General features: G+C 40.7%; 1 protein-coding gene across 3 annotated transcripts in view; it reads right to left on the reverse strand.

The window, feature by feature from the left end:
- The window catches only part of Prim2 (DNA primase subunit 2), a 250,298-nt gene that overhangs the window by 139,355 nt on the left and 85,415 nt on the right, over nucleotides 1-25,528 (reverse strand). For all 3 annotated transcript variants that reach the window (XM_057794656.1, XM_057794657.1, XM_057794658.1), the window contains 2 exons: nucleotides 14,600-14,695; nucleotides 11,474-11,611 (listed from right to left, as the gene is read on the reverse strand). In XM_057794656.1, the coding sequence (XP_057650639.1) occupies nucleotides 11,474-11,611; nucleotides 14,600-14,695 (234 nt within the window). The remainder of the gene's footprint in view (nucleotides 1-11,473; nucleotides 11,612-14,599; nucleotides 14,696-25,528) is intronic.

A 25,528-nucleotide genomic window follows, 5' to 3' on the forward strand; every position in this document is an offset into this window, starting at 1 on the left:
ACAACCAGTCACTCTATGGGTCAACATGCTACAAGAAGGCCAGTGAGCCAGAGACAGGTAAAACAGGAGCCTGTCACAATCAACCTAAGATAGAGGCCTTGCGTGTAGAGGCAAGTGTTCCTGATGACAGGTAAGATGTGAATTTGCGCTTTGGTAACCTAAGGCAGGCCTGGTCTAATTATATAGAAAAGGGGGAGCTGTTGGGAGCTGTAGACCCTCAGACCCTGAACTTTCTATGATCTTTTGCTTGCTGTAGGTAAACAACTTGTTTTTCTATACTTGTAGCTGCTCCGAGCACGGGACCCTCATGAGTTCCTGCAAGCAAGGAAGTGATTTCTGGTGAGGTAGGGTTGAAAGGGGAGGGGAGAGGCGGTGGGGGGGAGAGCAGAGAAAAATGTAGAGCTCAATAAAAAAAAATTTAAAAAAAGAAAAGAAAAGGTAGCTCCAGAAAGCATCAAGTGCATTAAACTACTTAAACTTGGGTTGGCAGTTAGTAAAACTTTGTGGTGTAAGCATGAGGACTGGAGTTTAGAGTGGCCCCACTTCAAGACCTACATAAAAAGCCAGGAGGGCAGCATGCGCCTGTAATCCTAGCCCTTGAAAAAGCAGAAAGAAAAAAAAGAGAGAGACTCCTGGGGCAAGTTTAGTCAAATTGGTGAGCTCTGGGTTCTGTGAAAGATCCTGTCTCAGAGATGAGGTAGAGAGTCATTGAAAAGACACCTGACATCAACCTCCGGATTCCACATGTATGCACTCACCTGCACATACACAAACAAAAAGCAACAAAAAAGACTTTCTGACTCAATAATCTCTAAATTTACATGAACATACAAAAATAAAGACCAAGGTTTAGATAAGAAGTTCATACAACACTGCATGTGACTGCACAAATGCTAGAAATGATGACGTCCAGTGTCACTGAGATGGAAAAGTAAGTTACTAAAATATACGTGATGGGGCTGGCCATGGCTCAGTGGTAAAGAGCTCTGGCTGCTTTTGCTGCGAGCCCAGGTTTGGTTCCTGGCACCTGCATGGTGGCTCACAACCATTTATAAATCCAGTAACAGGGACCCAAGAACCTCTTCTGGAACATGGTGCATGTACAAACATGCAGACCATAGACATAAACAATTTCATAATATCTCAGTGATAGATAATATAGTCATTTAATGCTATTGAGTTTGGTGGAGTTATTCATGCCTGTGATACCCACACTTGGGATGCTAAGGCAAGAAGATAACAAGTTGAGAACAGCCTGTACTACATAGTAACAACCTATCTCAGAAAAAGAATGTGAGGGGGAGACAGGGAGGAAGGAAGGAAAGGAAGGGAGGAAGAGGAGGGAAGAAAGGAGGAAGAAAGAGAAATATTGTGATATTTTAAGAAAATATTTTGAAAGAAATTAGTGAGTTCTAAATGTTACATACCATACTATCAAAATATAAACTATATAGTTCTATCTTCACATATTCTGATACTTCACAAAATTTTACAGGATGGCTTACAAACTTAAAATTAGTATAAAACATTTTAATCTGTTTTCCAAAAAAAAGCCAAACTCAAACCAAAGCTGACATCTTTGAAGCCCTCTGTACAATTAAGTCTCAGACCAAGTTCGTCGCTGTATCATATTTGTGGTCTCTTTACTTCATACACACTCTTCTCTCACTTGACCATGCATGCAGCTGTTCACATTGCTTCCCATCTCCCCTCCCCCACCCCTCCCCCTTGCTGCTGTGTCCTGGAAGCCCAGGCACACTGTCTCCCCAGCAGGGGTTTGGCCTCACACACTGAATACTTAAGAAAAGTTACTTACTTGACATAAAATAAACAGCCTTTGGCTAGGGGCTAGGGAGAAAAGTCAGTAGCACAGTGATTTCCTTGTATGCACAAGACCTTAGGTTCAAAACCATAAAATTATAGTTACAAAAAAAAATCGGTCAGTTATAAAAGAAGACCAAACACTCCTTTTCAATATTCTTTCTCTGGCACAGATTAAGCAACCAAAGTGAAGAAGGACATGTGAGTGACTTAATCTACTATATGGCCAATCCCACTTCTATCTTATGAAGTTGATTTAATTAATAGAGTTCTTTTATGTTAATTCTAATGTGCCATGTGTGCTAGGTTTTATTTCCTCCTCCCTAGTTCTTCTTGCTCTCATTAATGATGAATCGGAAAACTGAAACCCATAGTCATACAGGTACATAATTATTACTTTTTGATGCCCAGTCTCTGTTTTAAAATTACACCCTCAACACTTAATCAATCCTGTAACACTTTTCATATTACAGCTCCCCCTGTTCGAAAGATTTTAAATTGAAACCCCAACAGGTGATACATCTTTCTTTGTAGTGGCTGAATACATTTGTGTTCTATGAGAGCAGAACTGTCGAAAAATTGGATTTGCAAGTACCCCCTCCCAAAACTATTTCAGTAATCGGCTGTTTCCTAGCAACTGAATCAGCTGACACTTTCTCATCACAAGTAGGCAACGGGTATAAAATCAGTGTTTCACAGACGTATTAGTCGGCACAGTTAAGAGAAACAAGGCACAGTGTGGAAAACTATTCATTACTCCCTAAGAGTCTGCACTGAAGCTTTCAAATGGGTAATAATAACTCTTAATAGGACACATAACCTCAGAAACAGGAGCTCCCACAAAGGAGTGTGGGACTGTCTGACTTCTACGAGGAGTAAGGGAGAAAGAGAAAAGCACAAAAGTGAACACACAAGTCGGATTTCTGAAGTCAGAAATACTTGTCCCTGGGAGCTCAGAAATGCTCTACACATGGCATCTGGTGCATATTAGCAGGTGCTTTGTTCTCATTGCGTACACAGCTGAACTGCATCCATCCTGATTTCCTTTAACAACAAAAATTCGCATTCAAACATACAGTTCTCACAGGCAACTCATCAGATCTAGGTAGCTAATCTTCATAAGACATGGCATTGGCCTTCAGAGATAATTAATTTAACTCCAGCATAATCTTTACCCTACAGTCACTGAAGTATTTAAAATGTTCGTGGAAACAGTGCTTTAGAGTGATCCCAGAAAGCAATACAGAGGAGAGGTTTGGTTGAGCCTAGGAAAGGCACCAGACTATTGAAAAGGCACTGAGCTCAAGATGCTACATTAGACCTGCAGCAAAAGACCTGTGTCCTTTACTGACAGACTCCATGAGTCTGGAAGCTATGCATATTTCTGCAATTAAACATGCATAGACAAAATAGAAAGCTTCTTATATAAGAAAACATCGAGGAGTGAATACAAAAAATACACTGTATACATGGGTGACATTCTCAAAGAATCTGTAAAAGTATTATAATTTTTAAGATGGCATTGTGGTATGTGGGGAGGAAGGACTGACCCTGCCCCTCGTGTAGCCAGAGCAGGGACAGCTGGCCCTGCGGGCTCAGGTGCAAGAAGAGCTGGTCCTGCTACTCACCCGGCCAAAGGGGGAGCCAGCTATGTTGGTTTGGATCTGGGAAAGCTAACAGACTGACCACCAGGGCACAGATTCAGAGCTTTGAGTTGGCTCACCCCAACATCTTTCCCATCTACGAGCTGCTGAAGCACATGAAGGGCTGGCCCTGTGGATTCAAAGTGGCAGCAACCCCACGACTCAGGGCAATAGCAGGGTATCGGAGACCTTGTAGCTGACGACCAGAGGCCTTGAACACCCTGATGAACACTCACAAGAAAAGCTGTGTGGGCTGATTGGGCAAAAAGGTACACTGCATGACGCACCAAATTCAAATGCCACTATGACAGATACATGATGGAGATGCAGGAAACACAGAGGAGTGGAACGGTTCATGCACAGAGCACTGTAGCTGATAGAGGAGCAGGCATTGCCCAAGGGATCAACAAGATGCTTTTGGTTTTTGGTTTTGGGGGGTTTCTTGGTTTTGTTTTTGTTTTGGGTTTTTTTGTTTTTGTTTGCTTGTTTGGGGGGTTGGGGTTGTTTTTTGTTTTAAATTAAATTTTGGGGGAGGTTACAAGGATGGGGGCAGATATGGAGGGACTAGGAAATTAGTGGAATTGGGGTACTTGATATGAAATAACCAAAGATTCGGCTAAAAAAATTATGTTAAAAAAAAAAACTAATACTACACTCACGTATGGTAAAAGGAGGAGGCAGCATTCTGCAAAGCCCTATCACACAAAGTAAATAAGACAATGATTTGCTGGCATTTGGAAAACAATTAGGTCATAAAGAAAGACTTCATGAACTCCTATATTAAAAGGCACAAGAGCATGTCCTTTCTCTCTCCCTACACACACCATCTGAGAAGACAACAAGATAATCACCACACACCAATCCAGAAGCAGGCCCTCACCAGACACCTCCAGAACAGACAAACATGCTTACAGTTCGTCCCACGCTCTACAGAATAACCGGTTATAGTAGACTGATCTGAGACGGTCTCTATTAAGCAGCTGTATTCTAACATCTAAAGAAAAAGACCAAGACCATACACAGATGATTCCATACAATTCTAAAACCCTCTCACACTCACAATACCAGCTATCCATGCTAATAACATTTTCTGGAAACCAAAGAAGGCCAGAAAGGAGTGAATCGTCAAAGTTTTCCCTATCAATTTCCATGACAAAATATAAACTGTGTAAAGCACTGTAGAATAAAATCAAAAGAAAAAGTAAAACTTCCTAAAATATTATTTTTCACAGAAGTCTACCCCTTTAAATGAACATCTCATGTACGGAGCACTCTAGGATTTTAAAGAACTTTAATATGCATTTACTGGTTTTCCAATGAGTGAACTTAATGAATCAGAAACCTAGAAATATTTTTGCTAAGTTTTAGTTGTTATTCAATGATGTCAGCATAATGACTAATTAATATATAGTACAGAGGATATATACAATATGTATATATAATACATGTATACATACTCCAAACCAAATTTATCACTGCCCCATAATTACATAAGTTCAACACACCCAACACCAAAACCTTTTCTCCCCCCAAATACTTCTGTTGTACATCCCTGCTGCAAACACCTTCCCAGCAATAACACCAGCACTCTCCAGTAATGATTCCAAAGAAGGCGTATACAAGATGACCTACTACCATCTACTTCTGTTCTTCTCGTACCCATTTTTAATTCCCATCTTACAATGGCTACCACTGTACACTAGTGAATATGATACTTTAGTTGAATGTAATAATAAAAACTATTTGGTATGAGTTCTTCCTTGACAGTTTGATAGAATTCAGCAGTGAATCTATCTTGTCTTGGGCTTTTCTTCGAGTGGAGTCTTCGTTAAAAGTTTCGATTTCGCTGCTTAAGTTCTTTATACCTGCAGGGATTAATTTTGGCGGACGATATGCTTTGGAAAATTCTTCTATTCTGGGTTATCCAGTTTTTCAGATTATTAATTTCATAGTAATTTCTAACGACATTCTGAAATCAATTCAGGTCAGCAGTAACGGCACCCTTTTGATCTCGAATTTGATCAATTTGTGTCTTCCCCCTCTTTCTTTGTCAGTTAGTTAAGGACTGTCTGTCTTACTAACTTTTTCAAAGAACCAACACTTTCTTTGGCTGACTTTGTGTAGTTTTCTTTTACTCAATTTCGTCTCTAATCATTATTTCTTGGCATCTACTGTGCGCAGGGCCATCTGCTTGTTTCTGGAGAGTCTTGCGGTGCATTGTTGGGTTATTTATTTGGTATTTCTCAAATCTTTTTAACATGAAAATTTATTGCTATAAACTTTCTTCTTAGGACTGCCTTGGCGGCATGCAGGTTCTAACAGGATGTATTTTCCTCATCTGTTGGGTGGAATACTCTGTTAAGTCCAATTCATTCATAGTATATTTTAGCTCTGAAATTTCTTTGTTTTTAATTTGGAAGACCTATCTAAACTTGAGAGTGGAGTATTCAAGATCCCATTATTATTGTGTCAGGACCTATGTGGTCTTCTGTATCTTTTTGTGTTTGTTTTATAAAATTAGGGACTCCAATAATTTATGTATAAATGTTTGCAATTGTTCTATTTTCTTGATTCTTTTAATATGCATTATCCCTTTTATTTCTTCTAATTAGTTATGGGTTTGAGGCTTACTTTGTCTATGTAAGACTAGATGTGGCACCCTATTTACAATTTCTGTTTGCTAAGTAGCTTGTTTCCCTCCTTTGCTATTAAGTATCTGGGTGCCTTTCCTGGTTACCTGCTTTTCTTGGAGACAGCACATAGTCAGGCCTTGTTTTGTCATCCAGCTCTGAGTCTGCATCTTTCTACAGTGGGTTGAAGCCACTTACATTTAAGGTTATTATAGAAAAGAGTGCTATCCCCTATAAATTTATATTACTGTGCTAGCTAGTTGTATGTCAGTTTGACACAAAATAGAATCACTTTAGAAAAGGGAATCTCGATTAAGAAAATGCCCCACCAGGCAGGCCTGTGAACACGTCTGTGGTGCATTTTGTTGACAAATGATTGATGTGGGAGGGCTCAGTTCACTAGGAGTGGTGCTACCCCTAGACAGGTGGTCCTGGGTGCTATAGGAAGGCTAGCTCAGCAAGTAACATTCTCCGTGGTTTGTTTCAGTTCCTGTGTAGAGGTTCCTTCCTAGAGTTCCTTCCCTAATATCCTTCAAAGGTAGACTGTTATATGGAATTATAGGCAAAATAAACTCTTTCCTCTCCAAGGTGCTATGGTCGTGGTATTTTCTCACAGTAACTGAGACCTTGAAACAGAAACTGGTACAAGGAGTTGGGTGTTGCGGTGACAGCCTGACCATGTTGGTTGAGGAGGACTGTGGGAGGAGTCTGGAACCTAGGGCTGGTAAAGCCACAGAGCACTCAGAGTTGTGCCGTGGACGGCGAAGCTGGAGAAGTTCCAGCGCCAAGCCCTCAGGAATATAAACGATCATGAGCCACGGAGTCTGACACTGGGCTGTGCACTGTTCAGTTTTGGTTTTGCTTTGATTTGAATGAAACTAACAGTGCACTGGCTTTTCCCACTTGGAGGAACAAAGTGTGGAAGTGATTTTTTTATATATAACAGGATACCACAGTTTGAAATTTTATATAATTAGAACTGTACAGGAACTTTGACCATGTTAAAGAGTGTGTATATTTTAGAGAGGCTTTGGAAACCTTAGAGAAACTTTGAACTTTGAAAAAGACTTCAGATGTTTTAAAGAAACTGAATTGTGCAGGCTAGTTCTATATCAACAATACAAACTAGTCATCTAGGAGGCGGGAATCTCAACTGAGAAATGCTCCATCAGATTGGCCTGTAAGTCTGTGGTGCAGTCTCTTGACTGATGATTGATATGAGAGGGACAACTTCTCTATGAGTGGCACTGCCCCTGGATGGTGGTCCTGGGTTCTGTAAGAAAGCAGGCTGAGCAAGTCATGTAAGCAAGTCAGTAAGCAGCTCTCCTCCATGGCCTGTTTCAGTTCCTGCCTCCAGGTTCCTGCCTGCAGTTCCTGCCCTGACTCCCTTCCGTGATGGGCTGTGATGCAGACAGAGTGTAAGCAAAATAAACCCTTTCCTCACCAAGTTGCTTTTAGTCATGATGTTTTATCACAGCAATAGAAACTCTGATTAAAACAAGTGACATTCTGTTTTGCTGGGTTTTTCTTATTTCTTTTCCTGTTCCCATGTTAGTTTTAAGGGTTTACTGAGTTGCTGGTCTGATATGCAGTTTCCCCAAATCTAGTTTGTTTATCTGTAGCTATGCTATCTTCCTCCCTATAAACATTCTACTAAGATCTTACTGCAGTGATGGCATGGTTCTCACGAATTCCTTTTATTTGTGTTTGCCTTGAAATTCTTGTATTTCTCCACCAATTTTGAAAGATAGCTTTGCAGTATGTAACATTTCTGATTCACAGTTGTTCACTTTCAGAGCCAGAAGCATCTCATTCATTCTGTCTTTTACACTTGCAGATGAAAAGCCTGGGGCAATTCTGATATTTCTGCCTTTGAATATAAGTTAGTGTTTTTCTCCTACTTAGAGGATTATTTCTCTACTTTTTATTTTGACATCCTGACTACTGTATGTCATGGAGAGTTTCTTCTCTGGGCATGTCTACTTGGATCTCTAAGCGCTATGTGCTTGAAAGCCTGTTTCCATCCAGTTCTGAGGTCTTTTCCTGTAGTTTCACCAGTCTGTCCATTCCGCTCAGTTTTACCTCCACTCCTTCTACACCATCAGCATGAGCTTGGCCTCTTGAATGTGCTCCAGACTTCTTGGAAATATTATCCATTTTTAGGAATTATGCCTTAATTTTTTCCTTATATATGTCCTGACTCTGTCCTTCATGTAATGGTCTATCCTGTTCCTGTAAGAGACAAGCCCCACCCACTTCCTCCCCTTCCCTTTCCTTCCATAACCCACTAAATAAATACTCACTCTGAATGGCGTGCCTACCCATCCAGGGCTGTCTCTTGTGGTTTTTATCTGAGTATCTCCTTCTATGTTTCAAACTCCTTGCTAAATGGACCCTCCATATTTTGAACTTTCAACTCTAATTCATTAACTGTTCTGTTAATTTGGAAGACTACCTTGTCAAGGTCATAGATAAATTTCCCTAATTGATTCATGTCTCTTCTAAGTGATGGTTAATTCTTTTGAACAATAAGACTTTAAATTCTTTCTCAGACATTTCTGCTTCTGTAATCTTGCACTTCCTCATCAGGGATGGGTCACCAGGAGTGGTTATGGCACATTCTTTGGACATTCTTTGTACCACAGGTTTGGGAATGAGGTGCAAGTAGGACTGCTCACCCCTGAACTGTTGCGGAAGGGCCTTTCACATCTCTCTCCAAGTTATTGGTATTTGGTGTGTGACAATATAACCCAGATGTGTCCCAAATTTCTACTTTTTATAATAATACCAGTTATATTGGATTAAAGCCCCCTGCTCTACTGTGTCTGCAGTGGCCCCATTTCCAAATATATTCACATTGTGAAGGAGTGCCAGTTACAGCTTCAAAACATCGAGATCTGGGGGCGTTATCCAAGCTGTATTGTACACTTAGCCAACTATCATGGCCAAAAGAATTGCCTTGCCTAAAGCTGTGATTCTGACACTGAGTTTGATGGTTCATGGGATTAAGACACTCTGCATGTTCCCAAATTGTGATATCCTCAACAGAAATGCAAGATCAATCTTAAGAGAAAGCAGAGGCGAGGAACTGCGGAGGCAAGCCAAGAAACCCTGCTAGTGTTTCAGAGCTAATTCTGGTTAGTGCTTTACAAAGCTTAAATACATTTTACAGTCTTTTACCCATTCATTTCATAAATTTGTGGAGAACACTTGCTGGACATTTGTCTTCCACACAGTTCAAAGTGTTAGGTATGGATTTGCTGTTTATCTTCCTGATGATACAATGTGGGAAGAAGACCATACGGTAGATTTTCACAAGATTTTACTTCTTCTCCCTATTCTCTGAGCAGAAAATGGAGGAATCTGAATGCACAGGGGTAAAGACAGAATTCTGTGTGTTCCTAAGTTTGCAGCAGTGCCTGTTCAGCAGATTGCACTAACCTTGTGTCTTGGAAGCAGATGCAGCCCTTCCCCAACAGTTCAGAGATGAACTCTCTGTAATCAGGAGACAATGAATGTTTCTTCTGAGACCCCATTCTATAGTACTTTGACAGAGCAGCCATAAGGAAATGATACAGCTTGTGCCTTAAGCCATTTCAAGCATAATAAATACTAATACAAAGAACAGAATTCAAGGACACAAAAAGAAGTTTGTGTGGATGGTATGTTACAAGAGAAATGATGTCTGACCCACTTCTGCTATGTGAGAGAAGCCAAACCAAGGACAAAGCATATGCACATGCGATGGAAAAACAACTGCAGAGAAACAGCTGGAACACTAATGAGGACACCAGTGTCGCTCAGACGACTTCTGAACTTCTTGAATTTATGGACTAACATACTCCATTACTGTTTAAGATACCATAGATTTGTTTCTGTGACCAGCAACTGGGGAGCTGGAGTAAAATGTAGTGTGTACTACAATCTCTGAAGCAGGGAAGTATCAGGAGGCTTTCTGTTACTAGAAACAGAATTGAAGAAGGAGCCTCAACTGCCTCAAGGTTGGTACCAACATCCCCAAAGCTTTCAAAAATACTTGGTGATGGCTCTGTGACTATGGAGAACAGGAGCATTAGTGGACAGCATTCACTGCTGTCTACTGTCCTGAAAAGAATGTACCTATTTCACACACACACAAAAAAAATGCTATCCAAAACAGAGAACTGGTTGAAACAAGAACCATAGAACAAAGAGAATGCCAACAAATAAACAAATAGGTCCATAGTGGTGGAGTCACTATTCTTATTCATAAACACACTGTGGGACAGAGTAAATCACAGGGAAACAATTTAAGAGCATTAACCATAATAAATATTTAGAATATAGCATGGAATTAGATGAAGTAAGAACATTAACAGCTAAATACCTACTCAGACCTGAGAGTATAATTCAGGAGTAGACAATGTGTTAGCACACACACAAGGCCCTTGGTTCCATCATTAACACCACACACCCACACATACAGATTTTCATGGAAAACCAGTTAGGTGTTTCCATAAGCTGCCTCACCAAATAAAAATAGTAGATATTTTAGCCTTCCCAAATAACTGAATGATGCATGCTTAAGTGACCCTAGAGAGTCAATAATAAGAATTATTTGTACCAGAAACACTACAATTTTACCTCAAAAGGAAAGTTGACCACATGCTTACACAACTGTCATTACAGCTTCATGACCGCCCTTAGACTCTGAAGTCCTCTTCCACATTAAGAGCAAAAAAGCATAAAAGAAACTGACCTAGATTAAAAGTCAAGTGTCATCAGTCTGAAGTAAGATTTCAACAAACTAAATACGCTGTCATTTACTCAACATAGCTCTTCGAATGTCACGTAATTCTGGGCTTTTTACTCAGCAGTAGCCTATCACTGTTCTTAGTACTTAAATATAAACACTTTCTCCTAGGGCTGATGGCACACAGGTCAGCAGTAGATGACTCCCTAGCAAGCCGAAGCCCTAGGTTTCAACTTCCAACACCACAAAATAAGAAAACCAAAATTTGCTCCTACAATGCCCTCTACTGATAGAACTATAGCAATTCACAACAGAAATCTAGGAGTTATTTCCACCAACGGCCACATTGCTTTTAAGGACCACATATAAAGTCCATCTCCAAGCAGAAATGATTTAATGGATAACCTAGAGACCACTGCCATAAGTAGTAGTCAGTCACCCATTAGAGCTATCAGAAGAAGCAATAAGAAAACCATGAGTGGCAACTAATACTTTAGAAACCTAGGATTCCACAATTAACAACACAATACCACAGGCAATCAGAATGTTACTATGAAAATTAAATTAACTTACTCTGTAGAAGAGCACAAAACAGTCACCAGGGATTTATAATGATGTCAAATAAAGACAGAAAAGAGAACACTTACTGCCAGAGCCTTAGACAGTGTGGCTCTGAACTCGTTCAGGATGATGGCCACAATGTCTTTAAGCGGCACATAAGCAAAGCCATCTTCCAAATAGACCTTCCTTCCTCTGAACAGGTCCAGAGCATCAGCAAAGGGGATCTGGGTTCAGAGGGAAACGGGGAAACACATCAGTTTCTATTGTTACCAGGTCCTGAGGCTTCAAACGTTAAGTCAAACAAAACCCATTAGTCCCAGAAGCTCCAAAAAGAAAAGAGAATAAAAAATGTATTCCTTAAAACCAAACAGTTAACATTTAGGAAGAATTAATGGTGTAAAAAAAAATGTTTTAGAGTACATGTTTCAAAAGACAGTAACAATAATTTAAAAAGAGTCAAAAAAGAATGTTTCCTTTTAGTTATAACCTACAAATTTCTGAAATATAAACCACAAAATTTTAAACTTATACATCGAAGTCTTTAGACATGTTATAGCCACCTCATGACAGGTTCAGAATTTGTTGTCAAATAGTACTCTTCTAATTTTTATCTTTAAAAAATATCCAGTGCTAAAAATTAGTTGTAATTGAAGCTAATTCCCAATCTGTTCATCTAAGCTTCTGTTCCTTCATTGGAGAAATATATGTCAAGAGTTTCTCTCAACACCAAGAAGTTGAAATAATGACCCTTCAGTTTTGCTGTTAAATATCTGCCCTAAGAATTTAAGTATTTATTTTAAAATAAAACGAAGAGTAAATCCTATGAATTACCCCACCATTTAAGATAAGCATCACATGATCTTAGATGACTGAAAATCATCATCCTAGAAAATATTTTTTTTATTCTTTTGAAAATGAAGCAATGAAAATGTTTCTAGTCTTGGGCAACACTGAAATCTGCCTGGCTGCAGTTTGGTGCATATGATGACACCTCACACTCTGAACAACAGATCATATGTCATTTAAATGCTTTTTATTTCGTTTTATTAAATTATGTGTATATATATATGTTGTGTTTGTATATGGATATGAGCACATGTTAGTACACTGTCCAGAGTCTAGACAGGGTGTTGGGTCCCTAGAAGCTGGCAACTGTGAGCTATCCAATATGAGTTCTGGGAACCGAACCTGCGTCCTCTGGTAGGGCACGTACGTCTCTAGTCTGTGATCACATGCCTTTTAACTAGAAAGCTTGTGACAAATGTACTGCTTTCCATGACTACAATATAGTTCTTGTCCCCAAAGAGTTCATAATTTATTTAAGAACAGGAAAAAAGACTTGTGGAATATCAAACAGCTCCACAGGGCATCATGTGTGCTATGGTTTGCAACAGGTGGTACACGAGACACAGCAGAGGCACAGGGAAGAAGGGTTAGTGCAATGCAGGCAAGAGCAGAGGATGGCGTTTGGAAGGAAGGTCTAGTCCAAGACTGGAATCTATTCTAGTCTACTACTGGCTTATGATTTAGTGAGTGAAATAAATTCCTCTGGACCCAAATCTGTAAACCTGGGGAAAGGAAGGAAGACAAAAGCTAAATAATCCCACTGTGTTTTTTTTTTCTGTAACATTCTAGACCTCTAACTTACTGTGGTAAGCACAGTGCAAACAAAAATGCCCAGGCAGAAGCAGCAGATGCTGTGATGGTCCAGTAATAGCTATGTGTGCTGTAAATCAAGGACCCAATCCTCATACACTATGCTTGGGAGGAGGCTGGATGATGGCTCGATGTGAAGAAAAAGAAAGAGGTACAGACAGCTAATGTGGAGGCAAGACTTCATCATGCATTCAATCTTTAATCCAAGCAATTCAGGAGACTGAGCAAGGACGATCACAAATTCAAGTCCTGCCTGGGCAAGGCCAGCTTGGTCAACTTGCTGAGACACTGCCTCAAAACCAAAAATAAAAAACAAAAACTGAATAAAAGGAAAAGGAGGGACCTGTGTATAAAATTAAGTAAGTGGGTAAGTAAGAAAGGTGTACTTCCAAGTTTACTGTGACTGTCCATCATTTCCACGGTCAACTATGAGATGGCAGTCACCAAGTTTTCAGTTAATTTCAGATTTCCCTCTTCCCCTTCACAACTACTTATTCCCAAGTTATCTGGCCGGCTCACATAAAGAAGGTCTCTATGCTGAGAGGACAGAAGAAATGTAGATGACCCAGCAAAGATGCTGGACTAGGTTCAGGAAGGCATCCCCATAGGAAAGCAATAGGCTCACAGTACAGAGCTGAGATGCAACGGGACCACACAAAGTCAAAAGCCTAAGCGTGTGGAAGAGCCCAAGACCTGCCGAGGGAGCTGTCTTAGTCAGGGCTTCTATTCCTGAGACAACACCATGACCAAAGAGCAAGGTGGGGAGCATAGGGTTTATTCGGCTTGCACTTCCATACTGCTGTTCATCACTGAAGGAAGTCAGGACAGAAAGTCAAGCAGGGCAAGAACCTAAAAGCAGGAGCTGATGCAGTGGCCATGGAGGAGTGCTGCTTACTGACTTGTTTCCCATGGCTTACTCAGCCTGCTTTCTTGGAGAACCAAGGACCATCCTCCCGGGCATAGCACCATTCTCAATGGGCTAGACCCTCCCTGATTCATTACTAAGAAAATGCCTTACAGCTGGAGCTCAGGGCGGCATTCTGTTTTCTCAATTGAGGTTCCTTCCTCTCTGATGACTCTAGCTTGTGTCAAACTGCAGACACCAAATCACCAAATCAAAGAGTATTAGAGCCAAATAGAAAAGAGGGGGCAGCCCCAGAGCACATGCAGGAGCCCAAGCAATGCCCCTAAGGTTTTCCTTCAACAGAATGGCCTGGGGTGCAGCCAGAACCCCAAAAGGGTGAGGAGGATGTCTGCATGGAGGGTGGCCCAGCACTGAGTGTCTCCTAAGTACGTTCTATTCATACAATGAAGTGGGAGGGGCTACCCAAATGTGTTAAATTAAAAATGCAGGTAAAGGGGGCTGGAGAGATGGCTCAGAGGTTAAGAGCACTTACTGCTCTTCCAGAGGTTCTGAACTGAATTCCCAGCAACCATCTATAATGAGATCTAGTACCCTCTTGTGACATGCAGGAAGAACACTGTATACATAATAAATAAATATTTTTTTAAATGCAGAAAAAGCTAAGCATGACGCTTTATAAATGTTTACATACCTTATAAACTGACTCCGATTCCCACTTAACCCCACTTAGGCTTGGCGAGGATGCAATAATATCCTGTTCTCGAAGAGTCTTCTCTTCATCACTTATCTAAGAGAAAACGCATTTTATGAGCCTTTTAAACTTATATTCTTCAGTTCCAATAAAGCATTTTCCTACTGTAGAGAACATTGCACACTTTTATAGAAACAAGTTAATATACTAATTGTCTTGTCATTCCCAATGATTGCTAAATCATTATTAACCCTAGGGAAGGCAAAATGTGGAAGAAAACTTAACTCTAATATTTTTTAAGGTTTTTTCCTGCCAATATCTAAAGAGATATATAAAAAGAGCAGTAACGAAGGGCCTATAGATGGAGCTCAGTTGGTGGGGTGCTTCCTTATGAGCTGTGTTCAGTCCCTGGCAGTTCATAAACCCAGGCATGAAGACACGCTTATATGCCAGCACACGGGGGTGGAGGCACGAGGACCAGAAATTTAAGGTGACTCTTATCTTAATGAGTTTAAGATAAGCATGGGCTGCATAAAATAGTCTTTAAAAATAAGTAAGAACAGAGAAGGAAAGTACAATGATCAGAGGGAAAGAACCATAAAAAAAAATGTTCAGGTTAAAGCCATGACGTAAAACCTGTCATCTCAGAAATAGGGAGGCTGAGAACCATGCCATGAGTTTATGGCCAACCTGAGCTACAACTTGAGATCCTAATTTTAAAATAAAAATCAAGTTACTAAAGACTAAATGTGACCATTAACCAACCAAATCAAGAGTTATACTCTGCTATTTATTAAAGTATCTATTAAAGTTAATAATGGTTTAGTTTATTTCTCAGATTTTTAGTCACATACAATACTTTAAACTTAAAATATTACTTTTCAAGGCACTAACTTTTTTTACTCTTGTGTTGATTATATCCTCATAAAAAGACTGACAACTCTAGGTAGATAAAAATTCTAAACTTCTATATAAAAAGTGGCTCTGCAGTTAAGAGCACTGACGGATCTTCCAGAGGACTTGGATTTCCGAGGACCCCCATGGTGGGTCACAATCTTCTGTAACTCCAGTTCCAGAGGATCTGACATCCTATTCTGGCCTCACAGGCACAAATGTGGTACACAGACATACACACAGGCAAAACATCTATACGCATAATTTTTTTAAAAATCTTTTAAAAGGAGAAAACAAATCTCTCCCAATTTTAAAAAAAAAAAAGGTACAGAAATGAAGATAAAAGTGGAACCCACATGAGTACTGAGAGAAATGTCTACGTCATATGAAATCATCACTACTCCTCTGCAGAAGCAGAAGCAGTGGTAGCACACACCTCAAACAGTAAGGCACAAGCAACCAGCATTCATGAGTAAGCAACAAACACCAGTCTTTAAATGTATTTGTCTGTTTGTTCATGTCTTCTTGTGTGTCTCAGGCTGGCCTCACTCAACTATTCTGTCAGCATCTCCAGTGCTAAGATTAAGAAAACAAATGATGACAAATGGTGACAAGGATGTGGGGGACCTTACTCACTACTAGCAGGAATATAAACCATGGAGGTGCCTCAAGAAGTTAGAAATAAAACTACCATGTGATCCAGCTATAGTGCTCCTGAGCATACTCCTGAACATACACCTACATCGTACCACAGAGGCACATGTCCACCCATGACCATCACTGCTCTCATCGTAATAGAAATAGGAACAGCCAGATGTCCAGCAACTGATGAACGGACAAATAGAATGTGAAATTTTAATGCAATTTTATGCAGCCATTAAAAAAGAAATCAGCAGGGCAGTGGTGGCGCATGTATTTAATCCCAGCACTCAGGAGGCAGAGGCAGGAGGATCTCTATGAGTTTGAGGCCAGCCTGGTCTAGAAGAGCTAGTTCCAGGACAGGCTCCAAAGACTATAAAGAAACCCAGTCTCAGAAAAAGAAAAAAAAAAAAGAAAAAGGAAGGAAGGAAGGAAGGAAGGAAGGAAGGAAGGCAGAAAGAAAGAAAGAAAAAAAGAAAGAAAGAAAGAAAGAAAGAAAGAAAGAAAGAAAGGAAAGGAAAGGAAAGGAAAGGAAAGGAAAGGAAAGGAAAGGAAAGGAAAGGAAAGGAAAGGAAAGGAAAGGAAAGGAAAGGAAAGGAAAGGAAAGGAAAGGAAAGGAAAGGAAAGGAAAGGAAAGGAAAGGAAAGGAAAGGAAAGGAAAGGAAAGGAAAGGAAAGGAAAGGAAAGAAGTCAGACATCCTTAGTGTGAATTCTCGCTCCCTTCACCCCAGCCTGTTGCCCTGGCTCTAGTCCTCTCCCCATCATTTCCCTTTTCCTTTTCACATCACTGTGTCTTACTAACCCACTTCCCTAAGTCTCCTTCCTCCTGTTCCCCATAAGGGCCCCTTTCTACTTGCCAGGTTTCTACAAATACCCAAATTCAAACCCACAAATCAAAAAATGTCTTTGTGTATCTGTTACCTCACTGTATAATTTGTTTCAATTCCATCCATTTGCTACAAATTTCCTGAGCCACAATAAAAATCAGACTGACAATACAGGCCTGTGGTGCAACTGTGGCATAACTGTTAAAAAGGTAACCAACAGCTTCTGACTGGACTTAGGCCTGCTATACAGGAGGGAACTGATAGCTGGTACGTCAACCTTGACCAAGAGTGAATAGCCACTTTAAATCCTCCTTTCTCCTATACTTATTTGAAATCTAATATGATGCTGATGTCGCCATCATTAACAGTAGCAACTGCTTAGCTGTGCTGTTTTACACCAAAATAATTTGCATACTGAAGTTAGGAACAAGTGCACCAATCTGCTCTTTTATAGTGGCTTGTGACAGCAACAAAGAAACTGGTGTCACTGTCACTGACCACACAGGAAGGCTCTTGCCCTGACGAGCTGCCAGCTTCTAAACGTATCAGAAGCAAACAGAACAGTTCTTAAACTGCTTACAAAGAAAATGCCAGGGAAGTGCAGAGCAGTGTTCAGAGGCCTCAAGCAAGACCATAGTTACAAAAGACTTGACTTGTCCAAACAGACAACCAAAAATGAATTCAAGAACTTTAAAAAATAAACACATTAAGTGGCTGAAGAACGGAAGAAGACTTCCTTTACCAAAACCTATACTCCAGAAAGAAGAAAGCTGTCTAATCTTCCTATACTGGAACTCATAGAATTAGGAACACAGTATGAAGATTCAGTCCTGTGCCAGCTCTTGCCAGCACCCACAGGCACTAAGCTCACTCCCTAATACACGAGAAAAGATAAAAGTAATGCACCTTTTCAAAGTAATCAAATATATTTTATCTAAACTTCCATGTCATTCCTGTTATGAATGAATATCAGTTTCCTCAGTGAATTAAACATTCGCTCAGGAGCTGGAGAGGACCCAGGTCTGGTTCCCAGCACGCACATTATGGCTCGCAACCATCCATTATTCCAGTTGCAGTGGATCCAATGAGCCCTTTTGACCTCTTCAGGCTCTAGATATACATATGGTACGAAACATACATGCAGAAAAAACTGCTGAACACAGAAAATAAAATAAGCTAATAAAATATTTAAGTTCACCCATTGTCATTCATACCCTAGGCTTTCATTTATCTAGTTACAACGAAAACTTAAGACAGAAAATTCTCACTAAAAATGCAAACTGACTAGCTAAAACTTTACTGGCTAGTATAAAGTACTTGACTTGATTATTTCAAATTTCCAAAATAACCCTGCAGATCGTCTTTTCTGCTGTTCTCTCCTGGGAAATATGAGCACGTTTCATCTGCTCAAGTTCTCCTTAAAGAGATTACCTACAGCAATCATAAAATATACTCGCCCTCTGAAAGAGCAAAACAAGATTAAGTTTTGCCTTTCTGCTTTCTGCTATCAGAGATTCTAAGTAAAAATTGATAGAGTAGAACCATTAAAAAAGAACAATAATAGAGACAAAGTATACAGGTTTTTTGTTTTAATTAAAATATAATTACATCATTTGCTCCCTCTCCTCCCTTCTAGCCCTCCCATGTACCTCCCCTAACCTCCCTCTCAAATTTAACTCCTTCTTTAATCACTGTTGTTACATATGCATATATATGAATAAACACATAAATATAACCTGCTGGGTCTGTCCGGTGTTGCCTGCATATGTATTTCTAGGGCTGGCCACCTGGTCTTGGATAATCAATCAGCAGGGTCATCCCTTGGGAAGACTTAACTCTCCATCAGCAGATGTGAATTGCTTGTAGCTCTTCCCCTAAAGGTGGATCTCCCCAACACTCCCCATCCTCCCACCCCACACCTCTCCAACCCCCCCAGCTGGCACCTCTGCATGCTGCCTTCCTGACATAACCAAGATTTTCACTAGATGGTTTTAGTTTATGGTTTGGCTTGGTTTGGTTTTGTATTCATCAAAAACAGCTTGACTGTGTTGGAGGCACAAAGGCAACAGCAGAGGACTCAGTGAGAACCTCAGACAGACAGAGATCCTTCAAACTCCACAGCTTAAGGACACCAGGGCATCTGTGTAAAGTACAGTGGGCATTTCCTTATAAGTTCCCTTGATGGAAAGCACAATGCTCTTGAGTTACTAATGTGTTATTTACATAACTGTCCTGGCTCCTTAGTAATGAAAGAGACCACTTACATTCTGTTTTTAATGTTTATTTATTATAGTATTTGATTTATATAGAGTTTTGCCTGTAGTTATGTATGTGCCCACACAGGCCACAAGAGGAAGTCATATTCCCAGGAACTAGAATTACAAATGGTTTTGGGTGCTGAGAATCAAACCTGGGTCTTCTGAAAGAGCAATAAGTGTTCTTAACCACTGAGCCAACGCTCGAGCGCCCATTTACATCTGTTACTGGATCTCCTGCCTGCACACTCACACCCACATTTTATCCTGTTTGGGAATATTTATTTAACCACATGTCAAGAGCTGAGAGACTAAACTGCAATATCGTAATTCATTTTACCCCAATTTTATCCCAATAGTTTAATATAAACTATTCATTAACAAATTCTCTGATCTTACATCATTAAATTTGTAATAAATATTTTAAGAGAAAATGTAAGTGAAAGGTAGCATCCTTTACAAGTCACTTGAAGTTGATTCTCACACATTTACTAATAAAATCAAGTCTTTGAAAACTGTAACTGTTTCTTTAATTCCCAACTCTTCCAAGATCTCAGTCAACTGGCAGGATGCCTGTTTCTCTGCACCATTTTCTGTTACTGAGTTTCTCAATTTCTTCTTTATGATGCTCCCTTATGCTATCTTCTGCAATAACCTTTTGGTGCACAATTAAAAACCTTCCAAACTCAATCTTCTTTGAGGCTCCAACTGGCAAATGTTTTCCAGAGAGAGAGAGAGAGAGAGAGAGAAAGAAAGAGAAAGTAATTTTCTTTCCCCATCTTTACAATTGCGCCCAGTAGACCACTGTTGGACTGTACTTGATTCTATGTCTTTAAACTATAGAGCAGGCTGGTCATTTTCAAGTTTCTTGGACAAGAGACAGCAAAATTCTGATTAATGAAAAGCATGATGGTATCTGAAGTCATCCAAGCCCACCAGTTATCAGGACACTAAAGAGTATCACTTCACTAACAGAGGAGGAAATATGGAAAGTGCCATCAACTGAGATTTTTTTTTTTTTTTTTTTTTTTTTTTTTTTTTGGATTTTCGAGACAGGGTTTCTGTGTAGCTTTTTTTTGGTTCCTGTCCTGGAACTAGCTCTTCTAGACCAGGCTGGCCTCAAACTCACAGAGATCCGCCTACCTCTGCCTCCCGAGTGCTGGGATTAAAGGCGTGCGCCACCACCGCCCGGCATCAACTGAGATTTCTGCTGCGGCCATATTGATTCAAGAAAATAGAAAATGAAATAAAAGATCACAGAAAAATAACGCCAGGAAAAATAAATGAGTCTGTTAGTGCTTTCTCTTACCAACTATAATAAATCAAGTCTCTGTCAATTTATTTTAGTAAGTTGGGAATTACTAAATGTGCATTTCCACTGTACTCAAATTCCCATGAATAGAACAAAGCTGTCTTGCACCTGGGCAAAGGGAAGACAGTGTTTACTGGAAATGTCCAAATGTGCACACTGACACTGAAAACATTAGGAACCAGTCTTACAATGGTGTCCTATCTGCTGACCCAATTCGACACTTTAATACCTCAAGCACTTGAAGGTGATGGATGACACGCCATCTGTCAGAATTCTACCTCCTTTCCGCTAGCGAGATGCTACACTCCAGAGTAACCAGCACACAAACACCTTTTCTCTTTCCTTAACTCACAGATTAGATGAAGCATTCTAGAACAAAATTATTTTCCCCTGTTGTTTCTTAAAAATATTGTCTCCCAGACTATATATACATGTTAATGTAAATTTTCTATAACATGCAACATAACTGTGAATCTCCTACCTCACTTAGCAAGACTAACACAAAACAGCCTGCTAATATAAACAGAAAAGAGCCATGTGGCAAGCTCATGCTCACATCCACGGCCACACATGAAACACTCTGGCCCCACCAATCACAAGCCCTGGACGGCATCAATGACAGGATGTGTGCAGAGTCACGGAAGGCTGTCCTTTCCTGAGGGAGTGTGAGTGAGTTGGGTCGCCTGGACTCACTGAGGATTGGCCTGAACAGAGCAGAGTCTTCTAAGGCTGGTGTGACATGTCTGAAACAGTCATGACCAAAGCAAGGCTTCCTGGCTCAGGACTTAGGGCGTTCAGCACTGGCTCAGCTGCAACGAACCTTGCAGTGAGATGGAAACTTCTCGGAGTCACTGTTCCATGTTCAAAACAGCAAGGATAACAGTCAAGGAGAACACAGAACAATTCTCCAGTCAGAGCAGCCAGCTAGAGGGAAGGACCTGACAGTCACCAAACAGCCAGCTAGCCCAATCCAATGGCTCTTGTCAATTTAAGACATCTAAGAGTTTCTGGAAGATGGGGCTAGCTTCTCTGGGGCTGTGGATTGTACGTTGATTATCCTTTGCTTTATGTCTGGTATCCACGTATGAGTGAGTACATACTATATTTGTCTTTCTGGGTCTGGGTTATATCACTCAGGATGGTTTTGTCTAGTTTTATCCATTTGCTTGCAAATTTAAAGATGTCATTGTTTTCTATTACTGAGCAGTACTCCATTGTGTAAATGTACCACATTTCTTTATAGATGCAGAGATCCACAGCTAACCACTGGGCCAAGCTCCCAGAGAACAAACAAAGCGATGGAAGAGCAATAATAGGAACTAAGGGGTCAAGACCATGATGGGGAAATCCACAGAATCAGCTGACCCGACCTAATGGGAGATCACTAACACTGACAACTGGGGAACCTGCATAAAACAGAACTGCTGTGCCCAGATAACGACCCCCGGAGAGACCACCAGAGAGGCCCAGACTGTAATAAGCAAGGTTTAATCAGCATAATAAAACATGTTTGGAACTCATCTCCATCCCCATTACAACAAGGTAGAGAGGAGTTGTATCTCCTCTGTGGGGTAAGCTTTTAAAGGCATAACTACAAAGAGAATACTTTGAAGATGCTTTGGCACGGGTACAAGGACTTTTGCTCCCTCCCATCCTGTTTTGTCAGCTTTTTCCTTGTTTTTAGAGCAAGGCCACTGTTCTTGAGTTAGGCCATCTCTATCAGCCTGTACCAGGTGGCTGGCTGGGCTGAGCTAAGTGACCTTGTGCTCGGATTCTCCCGGGTGGGAGAGGGGAAGGCCACTATCTTCCTGGGAAAACATTCTGCTAGGAAATTTCTTCTCGCCCCTTTGAGAATAAGGGGTGAGGGTCCCACAAGAACTAGGCCCCCTGGAGGTAGGTGAGAATGGTGTGGCTTGGGCAGTATATAGGGCCATGACAGTGGAACCAGGATCTAACCCTAATGCATGAACTGACCTTGTGGAGTCCATTCTCTATGGAGATATACATTGTTCAGCCTAGGCATGGGTAGGGGGAAGGCTTTGGTCCTGCCTCAAGGAGATGATGGGACAGATATAGTTGACTTTCCAGGGTAGGACTTACCCTCTGAGGAGCTGAGGAGCAGATGGGAGATGGGCTGAGGGAGGGTGGAACAGAAGAAGAGGAAGGAGGGGTAACTGGGATTGATATGTAAGAAAAATAAATAAAAATAAAAACAATGGTTCCCAAGTTAAAAGTCAATAGTCCTGACTCAGGAGATATTTGCTTCAAGGTTTTGCATTGTAAACAGCAGGCCCTCCCTCCACCAAGATTGTTTTTGTAACAATGTTTTTGTAAAGGAAGAAAGAAATAAAAGCATGAAAATCAGAAGAAGAAAAAAAAACCTAAGGGTGTTAACAATAAAGTGCTACCATGAAATTAACTTTCTTTTCTAAATGTATCTGACTATTTTTAATGATGTGTGTCCAAGTCCGTGAGGGGGGTACATGTGCCTCTTTGTGTTGTGACCACAGAGGTCTGATGTATATCCCTAGATTCCCCCGGAACTAGAGTTACAGGCAGTTGTGAGCTAGCATTTTAAGCCACCCAACATGGAAACTGGGAACAAAACTTGGGTCCTCTAAAAGAGCTGCATGAGCTCTTAATTAATCTCTCCAGCCTGAAATTAGCATTCTTAACAGAACCTACCCGAACTTAATGCTGAGCAGATGTCCTTAGAAAAGGCCAGGTAGGTCCCTCTGATCCGCCTCAGGCACACTTAACTTCATAGTCCACCAACAGTCTCTTCCCTTCGTCCCCAGTTACATTCCTTCAAAGCTCAAGTGTTCCACTGACACTTAAATTCAGATTCAGATACAAAGGCTGTGAAGCCACTCCAAAGTAGAGGGCTTCAGGGTCCAAGTCCTCTAATTACAGAGGTGACAGGAGAACCACTCTGCTGCCCACATCGGTCCTCAGCCCTCCTTTCTTTGTATCAGGGACACATCAGCCTTAAGTCACCTATAATACTAACATGAACCCCCAGGTCAGTTAACATTCCTGTAACGTCCTCAAGAATATTTTGTTTATGCTCCAAGAAGATACTTTTTTTCTTCTAAATCCTGCCCTATTCCACCTAATATGAGTCATGCTGAAGGGGTTAAATTTCCCCACTCTCACAACTATGTGTAGGTTTCAGCTCTCTGAGAGGGCAAACTAGTGTCTCTCCCAACAAAGGGCATTTATCAACAAATTACAGTAAGGGCAAAGGGAGATAACACAAACAGGTCAGCAGTCATCCCATACCTCCCAAGGACAAGCCCTACAGAGAAGACAACCTCAGCCAATTAAAAGTATACTGGTGTAACTGATGCTTGCTTAACCAATTACATACATTTGAGATGACCTCGCTGTCCCGAAAACTCTCCTTAGCTGTGCTTAAAAGGAGCCTGCATGCTTCTCTCTCAGGGTTGTCACCATTTTGGACAGGTGAACAACCCTGCATTTGCTGGTATCGTAAACAGACACTCTTGCTGATGGCATACGTGACTGGTGGTCTTTTGTGGGCTGACTCGAGGACTCTAACACATGCCATGTTCCGAAACCCACGAAAGGAAACCGGACGGATGCCCTCTAGATCAATTACTCTGCTCTCTGTTGCAGCCGTGACACTGACCCCTTTCTAACGGTACCCATCACTTGTTCCTTTTCTATACTGCCCAGGCTACTACTAGTCTTCATTTACAAAGGGAAAAGAAAAGCAAGGATTACTATTTGTATTTTCCAGAATAACAGCCCCTTAAGAACAGACTGCACGCCCAGCAGTAGGTGGCCAGCACAGAACAAACTCAGTGCGCCTTTGCAAGTTGTCTCATGATGTTGTCAGGGATCTTTTTATTTTAACCTTACAGGTCCTTTGTATGTATAGTATAGCTTCCGATTTTATCTTTTTATGGTATTCCTATGTGTGTAAATGCATGTCTCTTTGCCACAACATTTCATGTAAGTAAATCTCTGAGTTATATATAGCTCCAATATAATCTGCAGCCATCCTTAATCCACTACACCAGTTAAAGTGATCTGTCAGACGCAAAATGTCCATGGGTTGCAAACATATATACTGCTTGCAAATGCTTGGCTATCATACAAACTAGCCTACAGTACCATACTTGCACTTTAATGATAGGCATTCCTTTTTCATTCAGTACTTTAAAATAATAAGCAATAACCTATATTTACCTCAGTCACACTGAGAAACTGTTAAACCCACATGAAAGCTTCAAGATGAGATAAAACTGAAACACCAACTTTGTAAATTCCAGACAACCTAGGTTGCAGCTGGACTAGGTATTAAACCTCTTACCCTGAAACTGAGGACAAGTGAGCAACTTCTAGAAGGTTCCCTCATGTGCAGGATAACATGTGAACCCTGAAGATCTTAATCTGCACCCAAATTTCTTTAATGTTTACAGAATCACATTTCTACACCCACCCTAAAGTCTGCCTGAGAAGTCTTAAAGCAGCCAGCTCATTCTGAGTTCCACAATTATACAATTCATGAAAAAGTAATTCAAATCTTGAATTTTTAGGCCCTCTTCGAAAACTATAGACACTGACCTGCTCATCTTACACAGCTCTTGACACACAGTAAGACAACAAGAATAAACTGGACTATTGAATAACTGCATAATAAACACTCAAAAGCCAAATGGTTTCTAGGAAGCTACAGTTGTGGGTAATGCTTGTTACCATTTTCCCCGGCCTCCTCAAGTGTACACGCACATGCACACACTGCACTGGGAAGTGGCTAATTCATTTGCTTACCCCTTCGGTAAACGGGCACATATTACGTACTTCCTATAGGTTGGACACTCTGTTTGATAACAGGTAGGTTCATGCTCTCAGAAGATACAGATGTCACTGGCAGGAAAGTTGTGACAGAGCAATACAGAATACTCAAAAGCACAAAGACTAATTTCTAAGACAATCTTAGACAAGTGTCCTGAAAGAAAACCTATGCAAATTA

This window comes from Chionomys nivalis, chromosome 19 (genome assembly GCF_950005125.1).
Source record: "Chionomys nivalis chromosome 19, mChiNiv1.1, whole genome shotgun sequence".
NCBI classification, from domain to species: Eukaryota; Metazoa; Chordata; class Mammalia; order Rodentia; family Cricetidae; genus Chionomys; species Chionomys nivalis.